Below are 23,366 nucleotides of genomic sequence, written 5' to 3' on the forward strand. Positions count from 1 at the left end.
AAGATTACCAATTATCAAATCTTCGAAAAAGAAACATACTATAATCCTCAAACCTCAAACTAACCCATCAATCATTGTGATATTATCTAAACAACTTAAAAATCAAATAATTATTAAATATCTAATATTTAATAAAAATAAATTCTCAACCTAACCATTACTCCTTACCTAAGAAAAATTGTTAACAAAAAGAAGCTGAGCTTAAAGTTCAATAAGGAATATTAATCCAGTTTCATGACTTAAACATTTTTTTATTATGAATACAAATAAGAGACACAATATACAATTCAAACATGATAAAATATCCAAAACTTTTCAACCAAATATTTTCATATTTATATCAATGATAATTTCATATCAAATCAAATCAAATGCATTGAAAATAATATTACTCTGGTTATCAAATAACAAATGGTGTTCGATTAAGCGAGACTTCATTATTTAATTAGGTGAGACTTTACAAACCAGTTACTAGTCTTAAATTTATTCCTTTAAAGGTAAATGGAACCAAACACCTACTAGTATTAATAACCTCTAATTAAACCCTTAAAAACTCAGTTCAAAATGATTACATTCCCTTCCAAGAAATGTAAATGTAAAGGGTTAAACAAACTAAAGTCAAACACTTTATAGTTTCATTTATTCAAACTTACAAAAAAACATAGTATTTACATATTTTTCTATTACAATATATATATTCTAATATAATTTTCATGCATAATGTATTTTATCCATGTAGAGAAACAAAATAACCTTTTACATTATTCAAAATAATACATAAAAAAGAAAACATTTTCTTTTATAAAATTTATATTAATTTATCTTACCTTCAAAAAGCACTCAAAACCTTCAAAAATCTAATCTTCATCTAACATAACATAAAAAACAACAAATATTACTATTAAATATTTATCTAAAATTATATTTTGACATTCTTAATAATATTTTGTGTTAATGTTAACAACCCTAATTACCAATATTAATTTAAAATTCTTGCTCTTAAATCCAAACCCATGAATCTATCTCTTTTTTTCTTCGTTAGTTTAAAATAAAACTCTCCGAACACCTTTTCCTATTATTTATTTGAATTAAAATATTTTTTATTATAATTTTATTTTCATCGTCAGTTAAATTTAAATAAGTAGTCATACTCTGGATTTGTAGACGTTTTTAATACAAGTTACATTTATAAAAGTTTTAAAAGGCTAAAAACATTTTTATGAGAATCACTCCAACGGACCTTTTATGACTTAACATGATTTAATTTAAGTCATTAAATATGTTTAGCATATTTCATAAAATAACTTAGTAAGACTATTTAAGTCTTTATTACGAGAGCTTTAAATGCTAAAATATTATTTAAAATTTTTATGAATGTTTAAATATAATTTTCAATCATTCATTGTATACTTTCAAACGTGGCTTTTTGGAAAAGTGAGGAGATCCCATAGAAAGAAGATTTTTATAGTAAAAATTTAAAATATCAAAATTATTTTTACCTCTTATAAAATCATTTTTAAAATAAAATTTTCAAGCATAAAATTCAATCTTATAGAAAATATAAAATTGTGAATGTACAAGAAATTTTCAGTTCAAACTACCTTCCTATTACAATTTAAGGCTTGATTGAATCTGACGATGGAAATAGTGAATCATCTCCAACTTGCTTATTTATTTTCATTATAAGATCACATATTGAGGTTGAGATATCGGAAAAGACCAACATCAAACTCACTTGTTCCCTGAAAAATGAACACCTTTAGCAAATCAATGTATAATGGAGGTATCCTCATTTTCCGATGTTAGTTTCAATATGCATGACATTATACGTTTTTGTTTCCTCACTCCAATCACACATATAGTTCCTATTACACATACTTTAGCTAGCTGTCAATAGAACAAAAACAAGTTTTAAAATAATGTTTTTAAATTGCAAAATAAGTTATCAATAAATTAAAGTTTTTTTTTTTAATTGATGTCATTAGATTTTATATGAATAAAGAAAAAAGTAATCAATTTATATATTTAGGATGCTTTCTCATGAACTTATGCTATGCTGACTCCAAAAAAGTACTAAGAAAATAAAACATATTAAAGAAATGATATTATGATGTTTGGTTTTACTGTAAAAAAATATTAAATAAAATTAAATATAATTAAAATTAATTAAAAATTTATGTATTTTCAAATTATTTAATATTTATAAAGAAGTAGTTTGAAGTAGTGAATAAAAGTATTTTTGTCAATTTTAAAAAGAAACCATTATGTAATTTATTTTGTGTTTTTAATTTTTATTCAAATGACAAAGCATTTAATTTTTTTTTTAAATTTTAGTATATTAAATTATTTTTAAATAAAAATTATTTTTTATTTTAATTTTTAAATTAATTTTATTAAATAAACTTTAAAATTTTAAAAATATTTAGAACCAATTTGTTAGTGATTTTAGAAAGTGTTTTTAATATTTTTAACACTTCAAAATTTTTATTATTCAAGTAGTAGGAAGGCTAAAGAAGTTTTCTAGAATCACTATCAAACTCACTCTTAATCTTTATCTTAAAACTTAATTGTTTTTCTCATAAATCAAAAACAATTTACCAAGAACACAAAATATAGAAAAATAAATTAATTTCTTATTTTTTAAATTAATTAATGTAAATTAATTTTCAAGATTAAATTAAAGATTAAGGGAAAATCTGTTTTAATCCTTATTCAATCTAATATAGGATAATATATATTTCTATATTCAAGTTTTTATTTCTTAATTATAAATGGTAAAACACAATGTCCTTTGAAAAAAAAAAATACAGTGACATCTTCCAAACCATAAATTTGAAAATTATTTAGGATTTAAATTTTACAATAAAATAAATATTATTTTATTATAATTTGAATAAGATTAAAAAGAAATTATGTTTTTATTAATCTTAAATTTTATGCTAAAAATTAATTAAAACATTTGAATTGTCCTCTTTGTTTTTAAAATCTTTACAAATCTATGTTAGATAATAATAATAATAATAATAATAAAATTAATTCAAAGGACAATATTTTTAGCATAATTTCTTTTACATTTTATGCTAAAAATTAATTAAAACATTTGAATTTTCCTATTTATTTTTAAAACCTTTACAAATCTATTGTACATAAAAAAAATGAAATTTTAATTCAAAGGACAATATTTTTCTTCCATTTTAAAATTTATCTTTAAAAAAAAATTAACAATCTATTTTTATATTTATTAGAATTCTTAAATTTTGAAGAAAAAAAATACAACACTTGCTTTTTATTTATGTTTATTAAGATATAACAAAAATATAAATTTGAGTCAAATTCAGCTTCTAAGAGATGGTTTTTGTGAATTTTTTATGATTGAAATATTCTCTCCAAAAAAACTATTTCATGAATTTGAAATGATGTTTTTCCAATGATATTTTTTTTGGCTCAAATACTCTTCTAGAAGATAAATTTTGTGTATAAAAAATGTTTTTTTTCAATAATCCCACATTTCATTGGTAAAATATGAAAAAAATAAATAAAAGAAAAGAAAGAGACACAATATTAGTTAAAAGGGATGAAATAATTTTTAAAATTTTAAATTTAACCCCGAAATGTAAAAAGTAATTCATTTTTTTTATATAAACGCTCATTTCTTTTCAAGAAAAATTTGTTTTCATACACTACGTATAAAAAAAAAACAAAATAGGAACTCAAGTTTATAAAATGCAGATTTTATACCATTACATAAAAATAATTAGCATTTTATATACTTTTTAGTTAAATGTAATACTTTAAGTACTATCTTTTAACGATATAAACATTATTTTTAACCATTCTAGATACTATATTTCTCGTGAGAGTATCAAACTTGAATTATTTTTAGAAAATTCTTATTTTATAATTATTAAATTTTTATAAGATTCCTATTTTGTGATTATTTTAATATCAGTGTGAAGACATTTTTTTTTGGGATAAAACCCTTTTAGGGATTGTTATCTTATTTCGGGCCGGGTCCTTTGGAGGTTATTTGGGTCGACCCACAACCCGATCCAACAGGCTCATTTACAGTATAAGGGGAGTTTTGACACGAGAGGAATCGAGTCTTCCTCATAAGAAACCTAACCCCCAAACTCTCACGAATTTGTCACGGATCCTGCGTTCTTCTGCAATCGATCAAGATGGTGTTATCAGAGTTGGGCGGGAGCATATCGCGTGCTCTCCAGCAGATGAGCAATGCCACAATCATCGACGAGAAAGTCCTGAATGAATGCCTCAACGAAATCACCCGCGCTCTCCTGCAATCCGATGTGCAGTTCAAGCTCGTCCGGGATATGCAGACCAATATCAAGAAGCTCGTCAATTTCGACGACCTCGCCGCTGGCCACAACAAGCGCAAAATCATTCAGCAGGTACTCCTCCGTTAATTTCAATATTCGATTTCAATCCTCTTCAATTTGGAAATCCTAGATTCCTGAAGGAAGAGTCTAAAAAACGTGGGATCATTCGACGGTTAGAACTGAATGTGATTCTTCTCTGAATTTGTTGAGTAAAAGCAGCAATTGAGGGTTAAAACTTTGAAATCTCTGAATTGGCATAATATTTTATCAATCGCGAGGGAGGTTTTTGGATTCCCAGTTACGAGTTCTATGGTTTAAGCCAATCTCTCCGATATAGGGTATCAATCAATAGTTCAACAGCAGTGCTATAAACTATTTGAAATATCTGGAGCATTATTTTTTTCTCACAATGGTTATGGAAGTTGGAACGCATGCAGAATTCAAGTCGTAGACTGAAGTTTTGTGTTGTTGCCTTGTTCTTATTCTTTTAAATATATTATAACAATTTAGTGACTGGTCACAAGTTGTCACGCAACAAGATATTTGTCTAAGATATGCTCTTCTTCATCTTACTACTGAAATGTGTGATTGACTTTGCCTGATTTTAGAATTTTTTTTTTTTACCTGAATTATATTCTATGAATGCCAAAACATCATGTGGTTTTGATATGGAAAAATTCTATGTTTATAAGCTCATTTTGTCATCTCCAATTAAGATTTTTTACATCTCAAACCACTTTAACCTCATTTTTAGAGCCTGGGAATTCCAAAATTTTCTAATTAATGATGTCATACCTGATTTGCCTATATTAACACAAATTTGTTTAAAAAAGTTCAAGGAAATCTTAATATCCTAATCTTTCCTAGGACCAAAATTAAACTAGAAAGAAACTATACAATAGAAGTGTGAAAACCATGTAGAAGCTTTCCACTTAAGAAAGGAACTAATAAAAAGCTTAGTGCCAACATAAAAAGAAATGGTTGAATTCTGGCAAAAGATAGCTTTTTCTTGATGCCTGAAACATATTATATGGTTTGTATTTTAATGTCGTTTTCAGAACTTGGGCATTGCAAAATTTTCTAGTTAACAATGTCATATCTGATTTGTCTCGATTAACACAAAGCTTAGTTCCAACGTAAAAAGAAATGATTGAATTCGGGAAAAATCGCTTATATGGAATCCAATGCATAGGCTGAGTCTAAAAATTTTTTGTCTTATTTTTTTCGTTTTAGTGTTTAATTAAATTTTATTTAAATGTTTTTTTGTCTAAAATGATCAGGATTTCTGTTTAGAAACTTTGTTTGGGAAGCATGCTAGTTTGTTTTTCATATTCCTTTTTACTTTTACTGTTGCCTCACAGGTTATCTTTTGGTATATGGTTGTGCTTGCTTTGTTTCTAGGCTATATTTCAAGAGCTTTGCAAAATGTTGGATCCTGGCAAGCCTTCTTTCACTCCAAAGAAAGGGAAAACAAGCGTTGTCATGTTTGTTGGTTTACAAGGTAAATGGTGCTTCAGATTATTATGTTATGATTAGGGGTCAGATAAGAAGGCCCTTTTCTTGTTCATGTGCATTGGAAATCTCAGTGCGAATATTTCATAAGTCCAAAAACAAAGATAAATGTCATTCAAAATTCTTATATTGAAATGTACTGCACATTTTGTTTAGTATTAATTTCTTTACATATTGGATTATGGCATTCTTATCTGTGTGTAAACATATCAGGTTCTGGAAAAACGACAACATGTACAAAGTATGCATATTATCATCAAAAGAAGGGTTGGAAACCAGCTTTAGTGTGTGCCGATACATTTAGAGCTGGTGCTTTTGACCAGCTGAAGCAAAATGCTACCAAAGCAAAGATTCCCTTCTATGGGAGGTACTCTCTTGACACTTTACAAGTTCTTATGTCTCCCATGTTTAACTTTAGAAGTTTGCTAAAATTTTGATGTGAAAGAAATTTATGTAATACCTGCTCAGTTTAGCCTTTATACTTTCTTAAATCTCTGTTGCACAATGTTTTCACCCACTGTGGGGTACTAGTGATTCTGGTACATGCTTCCTCTTGAATATTGAGTGTGAGGCAGGTCATTTAGATGGCTGTAATTCATCTTATGGGTTACACTCTTGTTGCTATGTATCCCAACCTTTATGATAAAGGACTTTAGATACAGAGAGCTTTCTTCTCTCTCCATCATGCTTTTTCCTCTCTTTCTTTGTTGTCCTTCTCTTCCTCTACCAACCATTCTCATCTTGACCATTCCATTATGGTGTATAGGGGATTCATCAACAACATTAGCTTAGAACATGAGATTATTTGCTTCTACAAATAGGTTTTGATACTAAAGAAAGGATTTTTATGATGAAGGGTGCCAATATGCATGCAACTTCTGTGCATTCATAATATACATATATATATATATATTTTTTTGATAGATAAACACAAATACATACAAATATATACATATATATATATATGCATGTATTTTAACTGTTGTGCCTAGCAAAAAATAAAATACAAATTTAATTGTTATGCTTGTGCATGAGTACAAGGCAAAAATCTATAATTTTATCAAGATGTCTCCTTAAAAATAATATATCTTGAAATATTATTAAGTTTCTAAATATTAAAGAGTATGAGGCTTACTTAGGAATTGACTTGGTTACCTAAAGAGGTTATTAGATACCAATAAGTGCTTGTTTGCACCCTTGTACTTGTTCTGAAGTTGAGAAGGTAAAGTGCAAAGATAGGCCCCTATGCAAACTTTATGTAGCCCACAATATTTCTTGGCTTATGACATAGAGTTGGGCAAGCTTCTTCATAAATTCAGATTGTGGACCCTTGTATGTGAGAAAAACTTCAATGACTATGAGGAGTATCCAAAGCAGGTTGTAGAGAATTTTAGATGTTGAGTTTTATTATCCAAGCAAAAGGTAAGATAAACTACCAAAAATCTAGCCATTGAATACACCAATTATGATGTAGGAGAATATTAGGGCTTATTGTAAAAAGCTTCCTCTCAGTCTGGTTGTAGAGATCAAAGGAGGCAAGAGCTGGTTTGTAGTAGAGTTGAAGTCATTTGAAATCTCCATAAAGGTGGTCGGAGGGAGTTGAAAAGGAAATTCTATAGAGATGTAGAGGTTCGTCCTCGTGGATTAGGCTTGGGGAAGGGAGTTTGTTTTGTTTATTGGAAGAAGTGGAAGCTTGTTGTAAGGATGAGGATGGAAAGGTATATAGCAAAGATTGGGTTGAAGATGGGAGGGAGTTTAGGTTAGAGGTTACAGCTACATTCAAATGGGCTAGGGAGGTTTATTCTCTGCTTGGTTATTTATATGGAGGCCAAGAGTTTTACTCCAATCTTCCTTGAAGGAAAGGGTCTCCCTAGGGATTGGTCTATCCTGGTTGAGAAGCTTTGCTATCTTGGAGTAGTTTCCTCCTTAGAGTAAAGGACTCCTCCATACCTAGCTGCTTGAAGGCATGTGGAGAAAGGTAGTAGTTTAATAGAGCCGACAAAAGGGTCTTATGCAGACTTGGATAAGAAAGAGCATGATATGGCTAGTGAAGCAATCTGGATTCAACTTGGGGATAAGGAGGTTTAGCTTAGAAAGGAGCATTTGAGGTTCTATCTAGTTGAGAAATGGGGAGAATATTTAGACTTGATTCCAAAAGTGTTTTTGTTGAGGAGATGGATAAGTCATAGCTATCTTTGAAAGGGGAGTGAGGATTTCCTGATTAGGGGGTGCACTTCTCTTGTTCGATTTTAAGGAAAGCTCTGATGCAGAGAATGTGCCTTCAAAGGGTGTACAAGAATAAGGTTTTGCACCTGGATAGGAGGGTCTCAAAAGTAGCATGTTTTCCGAAGGGTGTGCACGTTAAGGAAACATGGGTGAGTGGTGAAGCTTATTGTATGCTTGTGGTGTTGAGTGATCTTAAAAAATGCTAGGGTATTGTTGTCATTGTTTTGTTGCAATGGATGAAAACACAACTCATCTCTGACATTTGCAATGGGTAAGAGTTTTGGTGAGATTAGATGGGAGAACGACACCTACATTATTGGAGGTGGTGGTGGGCCTATCTTGCTTCGCCATGCAATTATGGTGGGAAGCACCACCATGGATTTCTCAAGTGGTTCCAAGCAGTGGGAGCAATGGTTTGGAGGTTAGGGTGAAGTTGCATGAGAGTGCAATTTTTGTTAGTGCAGAAGAGGACAAAGGACAACCTTATGGTGGGTGGAGAGAGGGGAAAGGTCTTGTAATGACCCGCTCCTAGTCGTGTAGACATTGTTGGCTTTGAGCCCAAAAAACCCTCAAGGCTTTAAAACACATTTACTTAGTTAAAAGGAATCCATACATATATAGTGTCAAAAACTTTTTTCTCTGTCTAATATGGGACATCACAATCACCTTCCATGCAGATACAACATCCTCACTATGTCCCATGAGATTGCAAGGTCAAACAGATAGACATCCCTCATGAAGCCAAACAGATCCCTATACTGGAGTTAAGGATCAACTTTGATACCATTTGTAAGGACTTGCTCCCAACTGTGTAAATATTGTTCGTTCTAGGCCCAAAGGGTCTTTATGACTTCAAAATATATCTACTCGGTTAAGAGGAGCCCATACATATTTAGTACCAGAAAGTGGGAACTTTTTCCCCTGTCTTATGTGGGACATAAAAAATGTGGTATCATATGTATATGAACCCATGAGCAACTTTCAGCAACTGGTTGGGTATACTGACAGTAGGTTTCGAGGCTGAGATCTTGATTCTCCTTAGAAATGAAGGCTAGGAAAGAGGAGAGGTGTCAGGAGGGAGGGAAGAGGAGGAAGAACCTTTCTTCGTCAAAATTTGAAAAAGAACTAAAGAAGCTGGAATGTTATGTGAATTATAAGGGGGCAGAAGGTAGATGATTAAGAATTAGAAAGGGAGGTAGACGATCAGGAAGTAGACAGGGAGGTGGGAAATTGATGCAGTGGGTGGATGAAGCTAATATTTATCTCATTGAAATGTTAGAGGGGCTATTGTCAGTGACAAGAGAAAGATTATCAAGAGATTGATTGGTCAGAAATCATATTTGGTATGCTTGCAAGCAGGTCGACGGCGGGCACTCTATTCTTTCTAGGTTTTTAGGGCCTTGGTTTTGCTTTAGGTGGTGGGTTGTTGTTGCTCTTCTCCTTTCATGTGTTGTTAGGTGCTATTTCTATACTCCATGTGTACCTTGGTGTGATTTTTTCAAGCGCTGTAAATATAATTTCTCATCTTGCCCATAAAAAAAAAAAAAGAATTATCTGAGCAAAGGGTAGAACAGCCAATGAAAGAGAAAAAATTCAAGCTTTGAAGCTTACTCTGTTTTCCGGGTGACCAGAATCTAAACTTTTAAGCTTATTCTCCTCCTGCTCCTTGCCTCGTCATTTTGGAACTTTCTCCTGGTAACTTGCTGCAATAAAAAAGGTAGTTTAAGACATGCTGGAACTTTCTCCTGGTAACTTGAAAAGTACCGATGAACTAATTTTAATGAATGTGTTTAACATGTACATGTGTCTGACTTAATGATATCATCTTAACCTCTGCCTGATTGCTTAGTGCTGGTGGTAACATGTTCTAATAGGAAACTTAAACTACTTTGCACAAAGCAAATGAAGAAGTATTCTTGGTTTCATTGTGAAATCAATAGTTACTTGTTCATTGTTGTATATGCCCTTACCCCTCTTCTTCATTTTCTTTTCTGGATCCTCTTACCTATTGATGATTGAAGTTGAATGGCTCTGCATTTGCAAAATCAATTTAATGCGAGTTTGGTGTGTGTTTGCTGTATAAACATGCTTGTGCGTCAACATAGTCATTTTATTTAGCTGTTAGGAATAGATGAGTTATGGCACATATCGCATAGGCTGTGTGAGTACATATTTTTTAAAATGGTTATTCATTCTCCATGTTCGTTGTCAATATCTTTGTCACTTGGGGGTCCTTCATACTATGTCTCATTTGGTACTCTAATCACATTATTTTTTTTTTCTACAGCTACATGGAGTCAGATCCTGTGAAAATTGCAGTGGAAGGTGTGGAAAGATTCAAGAAGGAAAATTGTGATCTTATAATTGTAGATACTAGTGGGCGCCACAAACAGGAGGCTGCTCTCTTTGAAGAAATGCGTCAAGTTTCCGAAGCAACGGTATTTGTTTCAGCATCTGTTGCTCCACTTATCTTGTCATAGTCACTTATGCATGCTAATTTTATTGTTTTGGATCTTCCAGAGACCAGATCTTGTTATATTTGTTATGGATAGCAGCATTGGTCAAGCTGCATTTGATCAAGCTCAAGCATTCAGGCAAAGTGTTGCAGTTGGAGCTGTGATAATTACTAAAATGGATGGTCATGCAAAGGGAGGTGGAGCTCTTAGTGCGTAAGTGCTATTAGTGTGCTTGTAGTATTCATTATGTTTTGTGTCCTTTTTAAACAATACTTGATGCTTTTCTATTTTTGTTTGCAGAGTTAATCATTAACTTTTCACAATTAGCATAGGTTTTACTCATTATATATATATATATATAGTACATCATTTTCTAGGGATTTGAGGCAGACAAGGTTCCATGTAGTGGACCCAAATAATTAGGATTTAAAGGTTTTGCTGTTTTAGTTGCGTAGTATGTCATTTTATTTATATATAACAAAGACTACCACACAGGAATGTATAATTGTATTAGTTATTATTGTTGTAAACACAGGAATAACCAATCTAATAATTTTTAAAAGAATTAAACCAAACATAATATCAACAGAGCAATCAAACAAATATTTTGTTAGAACTAAATTAAATATGAGTTCAATTGAATAACTCAACTAATGATTTTTAAAAGAAACTAAGATAGCTATAATATCAACAGGGAAACCAAGCTAATAAATTTTAGAAACTAAACTAAACATGAAATCAACGAAATAACTAAATTAATGATTTTTAAAAGAAACTAAACTCAACATAATATCAACAAAACAACAAAACTAATAATTTTTAAAAACTATATCAAGTATGAGATAAAAAGAATAACCAAACTAATCATTTTTCAAAGAAACTTAATCAAGTATAATATAAACAAACCAACTAAACTAATAATGTTTCAAAACTAAACTAAATATGGGATTAACAGAATAACAAAACTAATGTTTTTAAATAAAATTAAACCAAGCATAACATGAACACAATAGTTAAACTAATAATTTTAAAAACTAAACCAAATACAAGATCAATTGAATAACTAAACTAATCATTAAAAAAAAAAACTAAACTAAACATAATATCAACAAAGCAAGCAAACTAATAATTTTTAAAAACTAAACTAAACATGAGATTAATGGAATGAGTAAACTAACAATTTTTAAAAGAAACTAAACTAGATATGATTTCAACAAAGAAACCAAACTAATAATTTCTAAAAATTAAACTGAGCACGACATTAACAGAATAACCAAACTAATGATTTTTAAAAGAATTAAACGAAACATAACATCAAGAAAGCAACCAAACTAATAATTTTTTAAAAACTAACCTAAACATGAGTTTAACAAAATGACCAAACTATTATGGTTGGTTTAGTTTTAGTTTGGTCATTTTGTTAAACTCATGTTTAGGTTAGTTTTTAAAAAATTATTAGTTTGGTCGCTTTCTTGACGTTATGTTTCATTTAATTCTTTTAAAAATCAAAAGTTTGGTTATTCTGTTAATATCATGTTCAATTTAATTTTTAGAAATTATTAGCTTGGTTTCTTTGTTGAAATCATGCCTAGTTTAGTTTCTTTTAAAAATTGTTAGTTTGGTTATTCCATTAATCTCATGTTTAGTTTAGTTTTTTAAAATTATTAGTTTGCTTGCTTTGTTGATATTATGCTTAGTTTAGTTTTTTTTTTTTTTTTTCTTAAAATGATTAATTTAGTTATTCAATTGATCTTATATTTGGTTTAGTTTTTAAAATTATTAGTTTGCTTACTTTGTTGATATTATGCTTAGTTTAGTTTTTTTTTTTCTTAAAATGATTAATTTAGTTATTCAATTGATCTTATATTTGGTTTAGTTTTTAAAATTATTAGTTTGGCTATTGTGTTCATGTTATGCTTGGTTTAATTCTATTAAAAATCATTAGTTTTGTTATTCTGTTAATCCCATATTTAGTTTAGTTTTGAAACATTATTAGTTTAGTTGGTTTGTTTATTTTATACTTAGTTAAGTTTCTTTGAAAAATGATTAATTTGGTTGTTCTTATTATCTCATGCTTGATATAGTTTTTAAAAATTATTAGTTTTGTTGTTTTGTTGATATTATGCTGAGTTTAGTTTCTTTTAAAAATCATTAGTTTAGTTATTTTGTTGATCTCATGTTTAGTTTAGTTTCTAAAATTTATTAGCTTGGTTTCCTTGTTGATATTATGGTTATTTTAGTTTCTTTTAGAAATCATTGGTTGAGTTATTCAATTGAACTCATATTTAGTTTAGTTCTAAAAAAATATTTGTTTGGTTGCTCTATTAACATTATGTTTGGTTTAATTCTTTTAAAAATTATTAGATTGCTCTTCCAGGGTTTACTATTGTTGTATTCAATGTTGTTATTCTTATTCATTTAATTAAGAGAATCTTAGATATCAATTCCTTGTTTCTAACTTGTCTTTATTTTATGGACTGCGTAAAAGCTCTTTTTGACTATAAAAGAACTTTAGAGTGTGTAGTTACAAATTATCTAAAAATAGAAAATTCTTGATGCCTGAAGCCTTTTTAAGTGAAGTTAGGAGTATGATGCTTTAGCTGAAGAGCTTATAGAAAATGGTTTCATAATTTAATTAATTAATTTTTATTTTTGTTTTATTTTATTTTTATCTTCTCTACACAAGTTTTTTCCAACAAGTTGTTTACTGGAACCTACAACTATGCCAAATGAGCCCTACTCACACTATTCTACCTTTTCTTTTTTATACTATCACAATATTTTCTTTTACTTATGTCAAATCAACTTTCAATTTGAGTATTTTTTTTGACAAAATATCCATGAGAGAAGGCAGAAGTTGCTTTGCAATGGACTCCAAGTCTTTTGAAATCTCTGTGGATGTGTTTGGGGAGAAGCTTAAGGGGATCATTATGGAAAGAAGCAGAGGTTTTACATCATGGATCAGGTTTGGGGGCCTTAGTTTATGTTGTCTGATGGAAGGAGTAGAGGCTCGCTGTAAGGGTGAGTTTGCTAAGAGGTTTGTTAAAAGTTGGGAGGATGGAGGTAGGAAGTTTAGACTAGAATGTCATGCAAATGAGGCGGGCAAATTCATTTTGTGTTCCGTGGTTGACTCGGAAGCAAAGAAGTATTGTTTAGTGTTCCCAGAGGGGAAAGGCATTCTGGGAGGTTGGGCCACGTTGGCTGAAAAGCTCCGTTCTCTTGGAGTAATGACACGTGAAGAGCCTAAGGGAGTCCTTGATTCCAATAGGACAGAGAGCAAAGTTGGGGCTCCTGAGGAGAAGGCGAAAGAGTCCTTTGCTGATGTTGTGAAATCTAGAGCGAGAAGGTAAGGGGAAGCAGTGTGGCTACAACTTGGTGAAAAGGATTTGCTGAGCAAAAGGGAGTTGTTGGACCGGTGTTTGGTTGGAAGATGGGGAGAGCCTTTCGTGTCCGTTCCAAACTTGTTTGCTTTGAGTAGTTGAGGAAGATCTCACTGGAACCTCAAAGGAGGGGTGAAGTTTGTGAGGCTGGGGGTCTTTGAGTTGTTGACTGTTGGAGGCTAGACGGGGATGATTTTGGCCTCCAGATGGGATCGCGTCAACCGATGCCTCATCATGCAAAGATCACCGATGAAGCTCTAATGGAGGAGGCCTCCAGGTACACAACTCCCTCCCCTTTGTTCTCTTTTTCTTCTTGGGGAAGCAAGATATTTCTTCTTCTTCTTCTATTCCTTCTAAGCTAGATGGGGCACTCATCACCACTGGCAGGGGATCCAACCGGGGTTGTGTTTCAGAGGCGAACAGACTAGCAGTTTTGGACCCCTTAAGGGTGATTTTGGCGGATGGGAGGAAGGCGGAGGGTTTTGGATTTTCGAGTAAGAAACTATGGGCTGTCGAAGACATGACAAAGGATTTCTCAAAGAGGACAATATAGGAGGTTTTGGAGGAGGGTGAGGAAGTGGGTACTCTTAGCTGGTCATCTAGTTGTTTAGCTAAGTTCAGTCGCTACATAGAATGCCGACGAAGGAATTCGAAGGGGAGATTTTGACCTTGTTGAAAAGGAAGAAAGCGAGGAAAGATCAGAAAGAGAAGTTGGATGGTAGGAAAAGGAAAAAATTAAAGTCATCAAGGTTTGAAAGGGAGTTGAGAAAGCCGGAATGTACTGTGAACTATATTGGAGGAAGAGGAGAAGGGGAGGGAGGGCAGCACTTCCAGGTCTAGATGAAGATTCGAATGCTTTCCTGGAATGTAAGAGGGGCTAATGATAGTGACAAAAGGAAGGTGATCAAAGCTTTGATAAAAGAGAATAAGCTAGATTTGATTTGCTTATAGGAAACTAAGATCCAGGAAATGTCAAGAGGTCTCATTCGCAACTTAGAAGTGGGGAGATTCTTAGAATGGGGAGATGTGGACTCAAGGGGTGTTGTTGGAGGTATAGTGGTTTTTTGAAATAACAGGGTGTTGGAGTTAGTCAATTTGGAAACGAGAGTGTTCTCAATCTCATGCCATTTTAAGAATTGCGAGGATGGCTTCATTTGGACTTTTACAGGGTTTTATGGCCCGACTTTGAAGAGGGGTAGGGAGTGGTTCTGGGGTGAGTTGGGGGTCATAAAGGGACTTTGGAATGGCCCGTGGTGTGTTGCTGGGGATTTTAACTTGATTAAATGCCCTGAAGAGCGCAACAAGGGAAGGAGTTTGAACTCAAACATGAGAAGGTTCTTTGAGGTTACAGAAGACTTGGAGTTAAAGGACACGTTGTTGGGGGGGAGCTTTTACTTGGAGTGGAGGGGTGAACAATGTCAAGGCTGGATTGTTTTTTAGTGAATGAAGGGTGGGAGTGCCGTTTTAGCAGGTCGATGCAGTGCAGTGTGTCCTTCCGAGACCCGTGTATGACCATTTCCCGATTCTTTTAGATGGAGGAGGTCTAAGAAGAGGCCCCTCCTCTTTTAGATTTGAGAATATGTGGTTAAGGGTGGAGGGCTTTAAGGATTTTTTGAAGTCATGGTGGGAGGGGGACAGCTTTAGTGGCTCTTCAAGTTTCATTTTGGCGGCAAAATTAAAAGCCTTGAAGTCTAAACTGAAGGAGTGGAACATAGATGTTTTTCCCAGGGTTGAAGCCAGAAAGGATTTGGCTCTAGATCAGGTGGACTATTGGGATGCTGAGGAAAAGACTAGCACCCTGTCTTTGGAGGAGTTGGAAGCTAGAAAAGAAGCGAGGGAAGATTATAAAAAATGGTTTCTGCTAGAAGAGATCTCTTGGTGGCAAAAATTTAGGGAAGTGTGGCTAAAAAAGGGTGACAGAAATATGAGATTCTTTCACAAGATGGCCAATGCACATAGAAGGAGGAATAACGTGGACAGAATAAAGATTAATAGTGTTTGGCTTTTAGAGGAGAATGAAATCAAGGAAGGGGTGGTCAGAGCCTTTCTGTCTTTGTTGTCCAATCCGGGGGACTAACGTCCTTCTTTATCTTGGTTGCAGTTTGAGACTCTAGAGACTCTAGACGCTCTAGCTTTGGAGGTGCCATTCACGGAAGAGGAGGTATTTGGTGCTCTGTTGGGGTGTAGTGGGGACAAAGCACTAGGGCCTAATGGTTTCTCTATGACATTCTGGCAATTTTCTTGGGACTTTGTGAAGGATGATGTGATGAGATTCTTCAAGGAATTCTATGAACATAGTAACTTTGTTAAAAGCCTGAATGCAACCTTTTTGGTTTTAATCCCAAAAAAAATGGGTCCTAAAGATTTAAGGGATTTTAGGCCTATAAGTTTGATGGGGGGTTTGTACAAGTGACTAGCCAAGGTTTTAGCCAATAGGCTAAGAAAGGTGGTTGGAAAGGTGGTTTCTAAGGCCCAATGAGCTTTTGTGGAGGGAAGACAAATCCTAGATGCAGTGCTGATAGCTAATGAAGCCATTAATTCGATCTTGAAGAATAATGAATATAGTATTTTGTGCAAACTTGACATAGAGAAGGCATATGACCATGTGAACTGGTTTTTTCTTCTCACGGTTATGCAGAAAAAGGGTTTTGGGGAGAAATGGGTTGGGTGGATCAAGTGGTGCATTTCCACTACCAGTTTCTCTCTATGTTGGTTAATGACACCTCTACGGGTTTCTTTCAAAGCTCAAGGGGTTTGAGGCTGAGGGATCCGTTTTTGCCTTATTTATTTGTGATTGCTATGGAGGGGTTTAGTTGTCTCCTTAAGAGGGCAATGGATGGAGGTTTTTTGTCGGGTTGTAGGTTGAAGGGTAGGAGTAAAGAAGGGGTTCAAATTTCCCATTTGTTGTTTGTTAACAATACCTTGGTGTTTTTCCAAGCTTCCCAAGATCAATTGACCTATCTTAGCTGGTTGCTTATATGGTTTGAGGTCGTGTCAAGGTTGAGAATAAACTTGGAAAAGAGTGAACTAATTCCAGTAGTTAGGGTGGAGAATATTGATGATCTTGCTATGGATTTTGGTTGTAGAGTGGGTAGCCTCCTGTCCACTTATTTGGGTCTTCCTTTGGGTGCATCGTTTAGGTCAGTGACAATTTGGGATGGAGTGGAAGAACGGTTTCGTAGAAGGTTGGCTATGTGGAAGAGACAATACATATACAAAGGAAGGAGGGCGACCCTAATTCGAAGCACGTTGTCAAATTCACCCATTTATTTCATGTCTTTGTTGCACATTCTAAGCTCAGTTAGACATAGATTAGAGCAAATTCAAAGGGATTTCCTTTGGGAGGTGGAAATATGGAGCGAAAACCTCATTTAGTAAGATGAGAGTTGGTGTGCTTAAGCAAGAAGAAGGGGGTTTGGGGGTCAAATATCTTTCCACTCTCAATAAGGCTCTTCTTTGTAAATGGAATTGGCGTTTCGCAAATGATAGAGAGGTTTTGTGGAATCAAGTGATTAGAGGGAAGTATGGGGAAGAAAGAAAGGGATGGTGTTCTTGGGAAGTGAGAGAGGCGTATGGTGTTGGGTTGTGGAAAGGGATAAGGATGGATTGGGACTTTGTGGATTCTAGGATTTCCTTCCTTGTGGGTAACAGGCGGAGGGTGAGATTTTGGAGGAATAGGTGGTGCGAGGATTCTCCTTTGTGTGTGTTCTTCCCTTGTTTGCTTTAACCGATAATAAGGAAGCGTGGGTGACGGATATTTGGGACCCCTTGGTTGAGAGGGGTTGGGGGGGATGGAACCCTTGTTTTCGAAGAGCCTTTAATGATTGGGAGGTGGAGGAGGCGGAAAGCTTCTTGGAGTGGCTGCATGGGAAGAGAGTGCGCGGAGATGTGGAAGACATGGTGTTTTGGACTGAAACAAAGAGTACAAAGTTCTCAGTCAAAGCCCTCTACTATGCTCTAGAGTTGGGCAACCCTTCTTTTTTTCCTTCAAGTTGCATTTGGAACGTGTGGGTGCAGCCCAAGATTAGCTTCGTTGCTTGAGAGGCTACGTGGGGCAAAGCTTTAACCTTGGATTTAATTCAAAAAAGGGTGGGCCTTGGCTAATAGGGTCTTAACGGATTTGCTCTTTACTTTGTTTAGGGTGTCATGGGTGCTGCCTTCCTCAGTTAGAGAGACTCTCCTTAGTTGGCATGGTTCATTTATGGGCAAAAAGTGCAAGAAGGTGTGGAGAGTAGCTCCTCTTTACATATTTTGGACGGTTTGGAAGGCGAGAAATAGATTGACCTTCAATGATGATGTGCTGTCAATTCAGAGACTCAAATACATTTTTGTTTTTTTCCCTTTGGTTAGAGGCCAAGTTGTTTATAGTTGATTGCCCTCTTACTTTACTTAGTTTTATTGATTGGTTGGGCTCTAGCTAAGGTTGTTTTTTGTCCTAGTTGGGTGCTTGTTTATTTGTACTTTTTTGGCCAGTTTGGCGGTGGGTGTATAGGTATTGTATACCTTGAGTCACTCTTTTGGCACATCTTTTTAATAGATATTTTCTTACCTATCAAAAAAAAGAAAAAGAGTATTTTTCTGGCACATTATGTTCAAATAATAGAGATTTCTGTTGAGGAGATTATTATTTGTCTATTGATTATGTGTTAGGGCTTGCTACCATACCCTTTTTCTCCCCATTTCTCTTGGTAGTTTTTCTTAGTGCAGCTCCTTTTGCAGAAATGGGAACATTTGTGACAAATAGGAATGTGTTAGATATTTCACTGGAAATATTTGGTGTTTAAATCACTACTCTTTGTTATCTTTACAATTTAATTTTGTTCCACTTTCTATATGTAGTGTTGCTGCGACAAAGAGTCCTGTCATATTTATTGGAACTGGAGAGCATATGGATGAGTTTGAAGTTTTTGATGTTAAACCATTTGTCAGCCGCCTATTAGGTATCAACCTCATGTTTACTATTTTCTCCTCTCAGTGTTTGATGTTCTTCTGACTGAAATGAAGTTTATGAATACTTCAAATACTGACATATTTTATAAGCTATTAACATTCCATTCCCTTTTTCAACTAGGAATGGGTGACTGGTCTGGTTTCATGGACAAAATTCATGAAGTTGTTCCTATGGATCAGCAGCCAGAGCTTCTGCAAAAGCTTTCAGAAGGGAACTTTACCTTAAGAATCATGTATGAGCAATTTCAGAACATACTTAAAATGGGTCCTATTGGTCAGGTATGTCATTTAAGCACTTTGCATTAAAGCTTGGTATATAATCATTCATTTCAACTTTATAGAATTAATTTTTCCAGTTGTGAGGTATGATACACATGAATATATGACATAATGAACATCTTGATTGCAATGTGTTACATCAACCATTTAGGATCAGCATAAACTAGGTCTTGGGATGGAAGGGTATGCTACATATGAATATATGACATAATGACAACTTGATTGTAATGTGTTACATCAACCATTTAGGATTGCATAAACTAGGTCTTGGGATGGGAGATAATCCTCTTAGAAGTTGTCCTTCCAGCTTGCTTGTTCTCTGGGTTCAAAGTAGAAAAGCAAAAAAAAAAAAAAAGGTCATAAACCCTACTGGTATGAATACAGCATACAACAGAGAAACCCAATCCAATTCAAAAAGACTTACAGGGAAGAACCCTGTATTAACTTAACAGAGGATGCGACCCCTTTAGCCAGAATAAGAGCTTCTCAATCAGCCAATCTTGGCTTCCAGATTAATGAGGATTGAGGAAATCATGTACCTATTAAAAAAAAAAAAAAATCATGTCCTTCAACCGATCAAGAGTTCAACCCATCCACTGACCAGACCTCCTTGAACCTATTCTACTCATGGACACCCATTGATGATGATTGAGGAATCCCCTTGAGGCAGCAAAAGGGAATCAGATCTGCTTTCCAGCTGTTACAATGTGAGTTGCACCTTCTAAAGAATTTCACAATTGAAGTTGAAACTTCATAGAATAAATCTATAAGGTTTATAAAACTCAGGAACAGTTGTCAATATGATGTTCTTTTGCTAGATTAGGAGAAAGCTTGCAACCTTTTTTAAGTACTTAAGTTAGGGCTACATCAACTCTGAATTTCAGTTCTCTATTACTCTTAAAACCATGTATACATGGTTGCTACTTAAAAATAGTCTCATGATCACTTAAAAGGACTATTGCCCAAATATTGATCCATAAAAATAAAATAAAACATAAGAAACAAAGCAACAATTGGATACTTTGTAAGCTGAAACTCCTCAAAAATCAGTTTTCAAGCTAAGCAGACAAGTGGGTCACATGGCCTTGGTAAGCCTAAGTCTGTGTGACTTGTTCCTCATCAGTTGGCGATGCGAGCAATATTGTTGACAGCATACAGCTTCATGATTGGTTAATAAAAATATAGCAGTTTTTGAGATATTGGACCATCCATTCTTTCCTTTTCTTTTTTTTGATAAGTAAAGCAATTGTATTAAAAGCGCCTAAAGTATATGAGATGTATACAAGGCCAAAAAAAGGAGGGATAGACAAAAAACCAACACCCTAACTTCACTTACAGCCCAAGCAATCTATGAAATCTAAAAGGGACAAAGAAGTAGACTCCATATGTACCCTAACCCACTCCAAAAACATGTACGTATGAAGTAGACTCTATGTACCCCATCCATCATTTCATAAAGCCTTTCCAAGTATGACTAAAATTCCAACCATTGATTGTAATAGTAATGGGACTCTTTTGTTTATGAATAACAATAGAACTCTTCATGCTCTAATGCTCTATCAATTATAGAAAGATGAATACCATGAAAATAATCATGCACAACAGGAACTGAATCATGTCTTTATTTCCTGTCTTCAGGAATTTGTCAGGCAATTGGTAAGAAGTTCTAGTCTTTGATGGAGTCATTGTTAGTAGATAAAACTCCTTTAAATTTTCATTATCATGATATCATTATAGATTGGTGGAGAATCCAAATTTTTTAGAAAGCTCCGCCAGGCCTTTTTCTCCAAAAAACCTACCTTCTGGTATGTGCAAGTTCCTGTCACTAAGGCATTGAACAACCTGACAAATCTAAAACCATATGCCTCATCTGAGCCATCTAAATTTGTTGGCTTTGACTTCTGCATCCACCACACCCTCTGCCATGAATAACGATGGTCTAGATATAGGATTTCAACTCCAATGCCATTTGATGTAGCAAAAATATATGTATTCCCTTGAAGTATATGTTTAACACTGGATCCCATAATTCTTTTGAAATCTATAGATCCATGACTGACTATTAAAGTTTGGTTGGATCAAGAATAATAACTACAATATAACTATTTTTCTGTTTGACACAAAAAATAAATTCTCTACTTATATTAAATTTGAAGTATCAGGTTCATATTGCAATCCAACAACGTAGCTAGGCCTTCCTCTTCATAGAAGAAAAGCTGTGTTGATTGGCACCATGGTAACTAGTTCATACCATTATATTTGCCATGATAAGTGAAACACTGAAATTCTCCAAAGGACAACTACAACAACTATTATTCCTGGAAATTCGATTCCTTTTTTTTTTCTGGTCCATTGATAGGAAAAAAAAATGTTAAAATGCACCTAATAAAACAGGGTCATGTTTCATATTGTAATCCAACAACATAGCCAAACCTTCTTCTTCACATAGGGAGAACTTGACTGATCAGCACAATGACAACTAGTTTGTACCACCTATATTTTTGTTGTGGTAAGTTGAACATTAGGATTTTCCAAGGAATGACTATTACAACTAGTATACTAGGAATCTTTCCTAGATAGGCAAAGAATAATATGATAACTGGTGCCGTATAAAAAGAGGCGATTGTTCCTAGGTTTTCTTGAAAGTAGGATTGAATTCACTACTTATAAACTTCACTCATTGTACGTATAAATAAGAAAAACAAATTTACAAGCTCACAATGCCTTGAGTGGCTCACGATGCCCTAAAAATTTGGCTGGAGAGAAAGAAATTAGATTTCATATATTGGACAAAGCCATGAAGAATGACTTTACTGTGAATGAGCCTGAAGAGTATAATGACTAAGCTCTAGCACCTAGGACGGATGGAGGGAGACAAATACACACAAGTGAGATGAAATCATCTGCAAATTGTAAATTAAACAGTGTAGTCCTACTCCTGCCCACTAGAAAGCCCTCCAATAAACCTCTTTTTTTTTTTTTTTGGTCATCTTTGGTACACATTATGTTTAGATTTGAATTGGAATTGAACCTTTGATTGGAAGAGTAGCCCAAGCAATAAGCAGAACTCCATTATAACCGTCTAAATTTGTCTCCATGCTTTTGGTTTTTATTAGATGTGGCCCAAACATGGAACAGTAGAAAACATTGTTTTTGTACTGATACTTATAGGTGATGCATGTTTTAAGCACACTTACATTATAATTATCCATATCTCTTAACATGCAATTGGTGGTTCTCTTGTTCTATGTAGGTATTTTCAATGCTTCCAGGATTTAGTGCAGAGTTAATGCCAAAAGGTCGAGAAAAGGAAAGCCAGGCAAAGATCAAGCGCTACATGACCATGATGGACTCAATGACAAATGAAGGTAAATTTCATTTCTTGATGTTTTCCAATGAATTTAGTTGCATAACCAAGGGAAATATTTACATGGTAATATATTGCATTGATTTCAATTTTGTTGCTAATGTGTTGCAGAGTTGGACACTTCGAACCCAAAACTCATGAATGAATCGAGAATAATGCGGATAGCCCGAGGATCTGGACGTCAAGTTAGAGAAGTAATGGAGATGTTGGAAGAGTACAAGCGTCTTGCCAAGATCTGGAGCAAGATGAAGGGGCTTAAGATTCCAAAGAAAGGAGAAATGAGTGCCCTATCCCGAAATATGAATGCACAACACATGAGCAAAATCATTCCCCAACAAATGCTGAAGCAGATTGGTGGCATGGGCGCTTTACAAAACTTGATGAAACAAGTGGGAAACAACAAAGATATGTTGGGAATGTTTGGAGGCGGGGACAAGTAGACCATTGCTATACTCCAATGGCCGGTTGAAATTTAGGATGCGTTGCTGATCACAACAGAAAAGCATTCTGGCAGGAACGAAATCCCACCCAAACTCAGGTCAATACTACTAACTGTTCTGCTGGAGACTTGTTTGTCGAGGGACCAACCCGCTGAATATATATCATTTCTTAAGAAATCCTGTGATATTTTAAGTTAGCAGCTGAAGTTTAAGTTTTGTATTTATTAGTACAAGGGAAAAAAAATGCAGGAGAGTCCATAAGAATTGAAATGATTTGAAAATCTTTTGTTTTGGGCACGTTGGCTGGGGTTTGGAATTGTTACATCAATTTATGAAATGTAGAACTATGTTTCTCTTTACGGATTGCAATGGATTTAATATCACATGCCGCTTAAAATAATGATAGAATATCTTGAGCA

The 23,366-nt window shown here is 34.0% G+C and overlaps 1 protein-coding gene across 1 annotated transcript; it reads left to right on the forward strand.

The window, feature by feature from the left end:
• Positions 1-4,034: 4,034 nt before the first annotated feature.
• On the forward strand, positions 4,035-23,347 carry LOC100261219 (signal recognition particle subunit SRP54 2). Its single transcript, XM_002264123.4, has 9 exons — positions 4,035-4,409; positions 5,739-5,838; positions 6,063-6,216; positions 10,363-10,513; positions 10,596-10,744; positions 18,751-18,851; positions 18,983-19,140; positions 22,394-22,508; positions 22,619-23,347. The coding sequence occupies exons 1-9, from the start codon at positions 4,179-4,181 to the stop codon at positions 22,945-22,947; spliced, it is 1,488 nt and encodes a 495-aa protein (XP_002264159.1). The 5' UTR covers positions 4,035-4,178; the 3' UTR covers positions 22,948-23,347.
• The last annotated feature ends 19 nt before the right edge of the window (positions 23,348-23,366 follow it).

Source organism: Vitis vinifera, chromosome 9, assembly GCF_030704535.1.
Source record: "Vitis vinifera cultivar Pinot Noir 40024 chromosome 9, ASM3070453v1".
NCBI lineage: Eukaryota > Viridiplantae > Streptophyta > Magnoliopsida > Vitales > Vitaceae > Vitis > Vitis vinifera.

Excerpts from the sequence above, each read along its gene's own strand:
- LOC100261219 (XM_002264123.4), top strand. The coding sequence starts at position 4,179 with ATGGTGTTATCAGAGTTGGGCGGGAGCATATCGCGTGCTCTCCAGCAG. Across the intron at positions 6,217-10,362 it reads AAGATTCCCTTCTATGGGAG|CTACATGGAGTCAGATCCTG; the intron begins GTACTCTCTTGA and ends TTTTTTCTACAG. Across the intron at positions 10,745-18,750 it reads GGAGGTGGAGCTCTTAGTGC|TGTTGCTGCGACAAAGAGTC; the intron begins GTAAGTGCTATT and ends TTCTATATGTAG.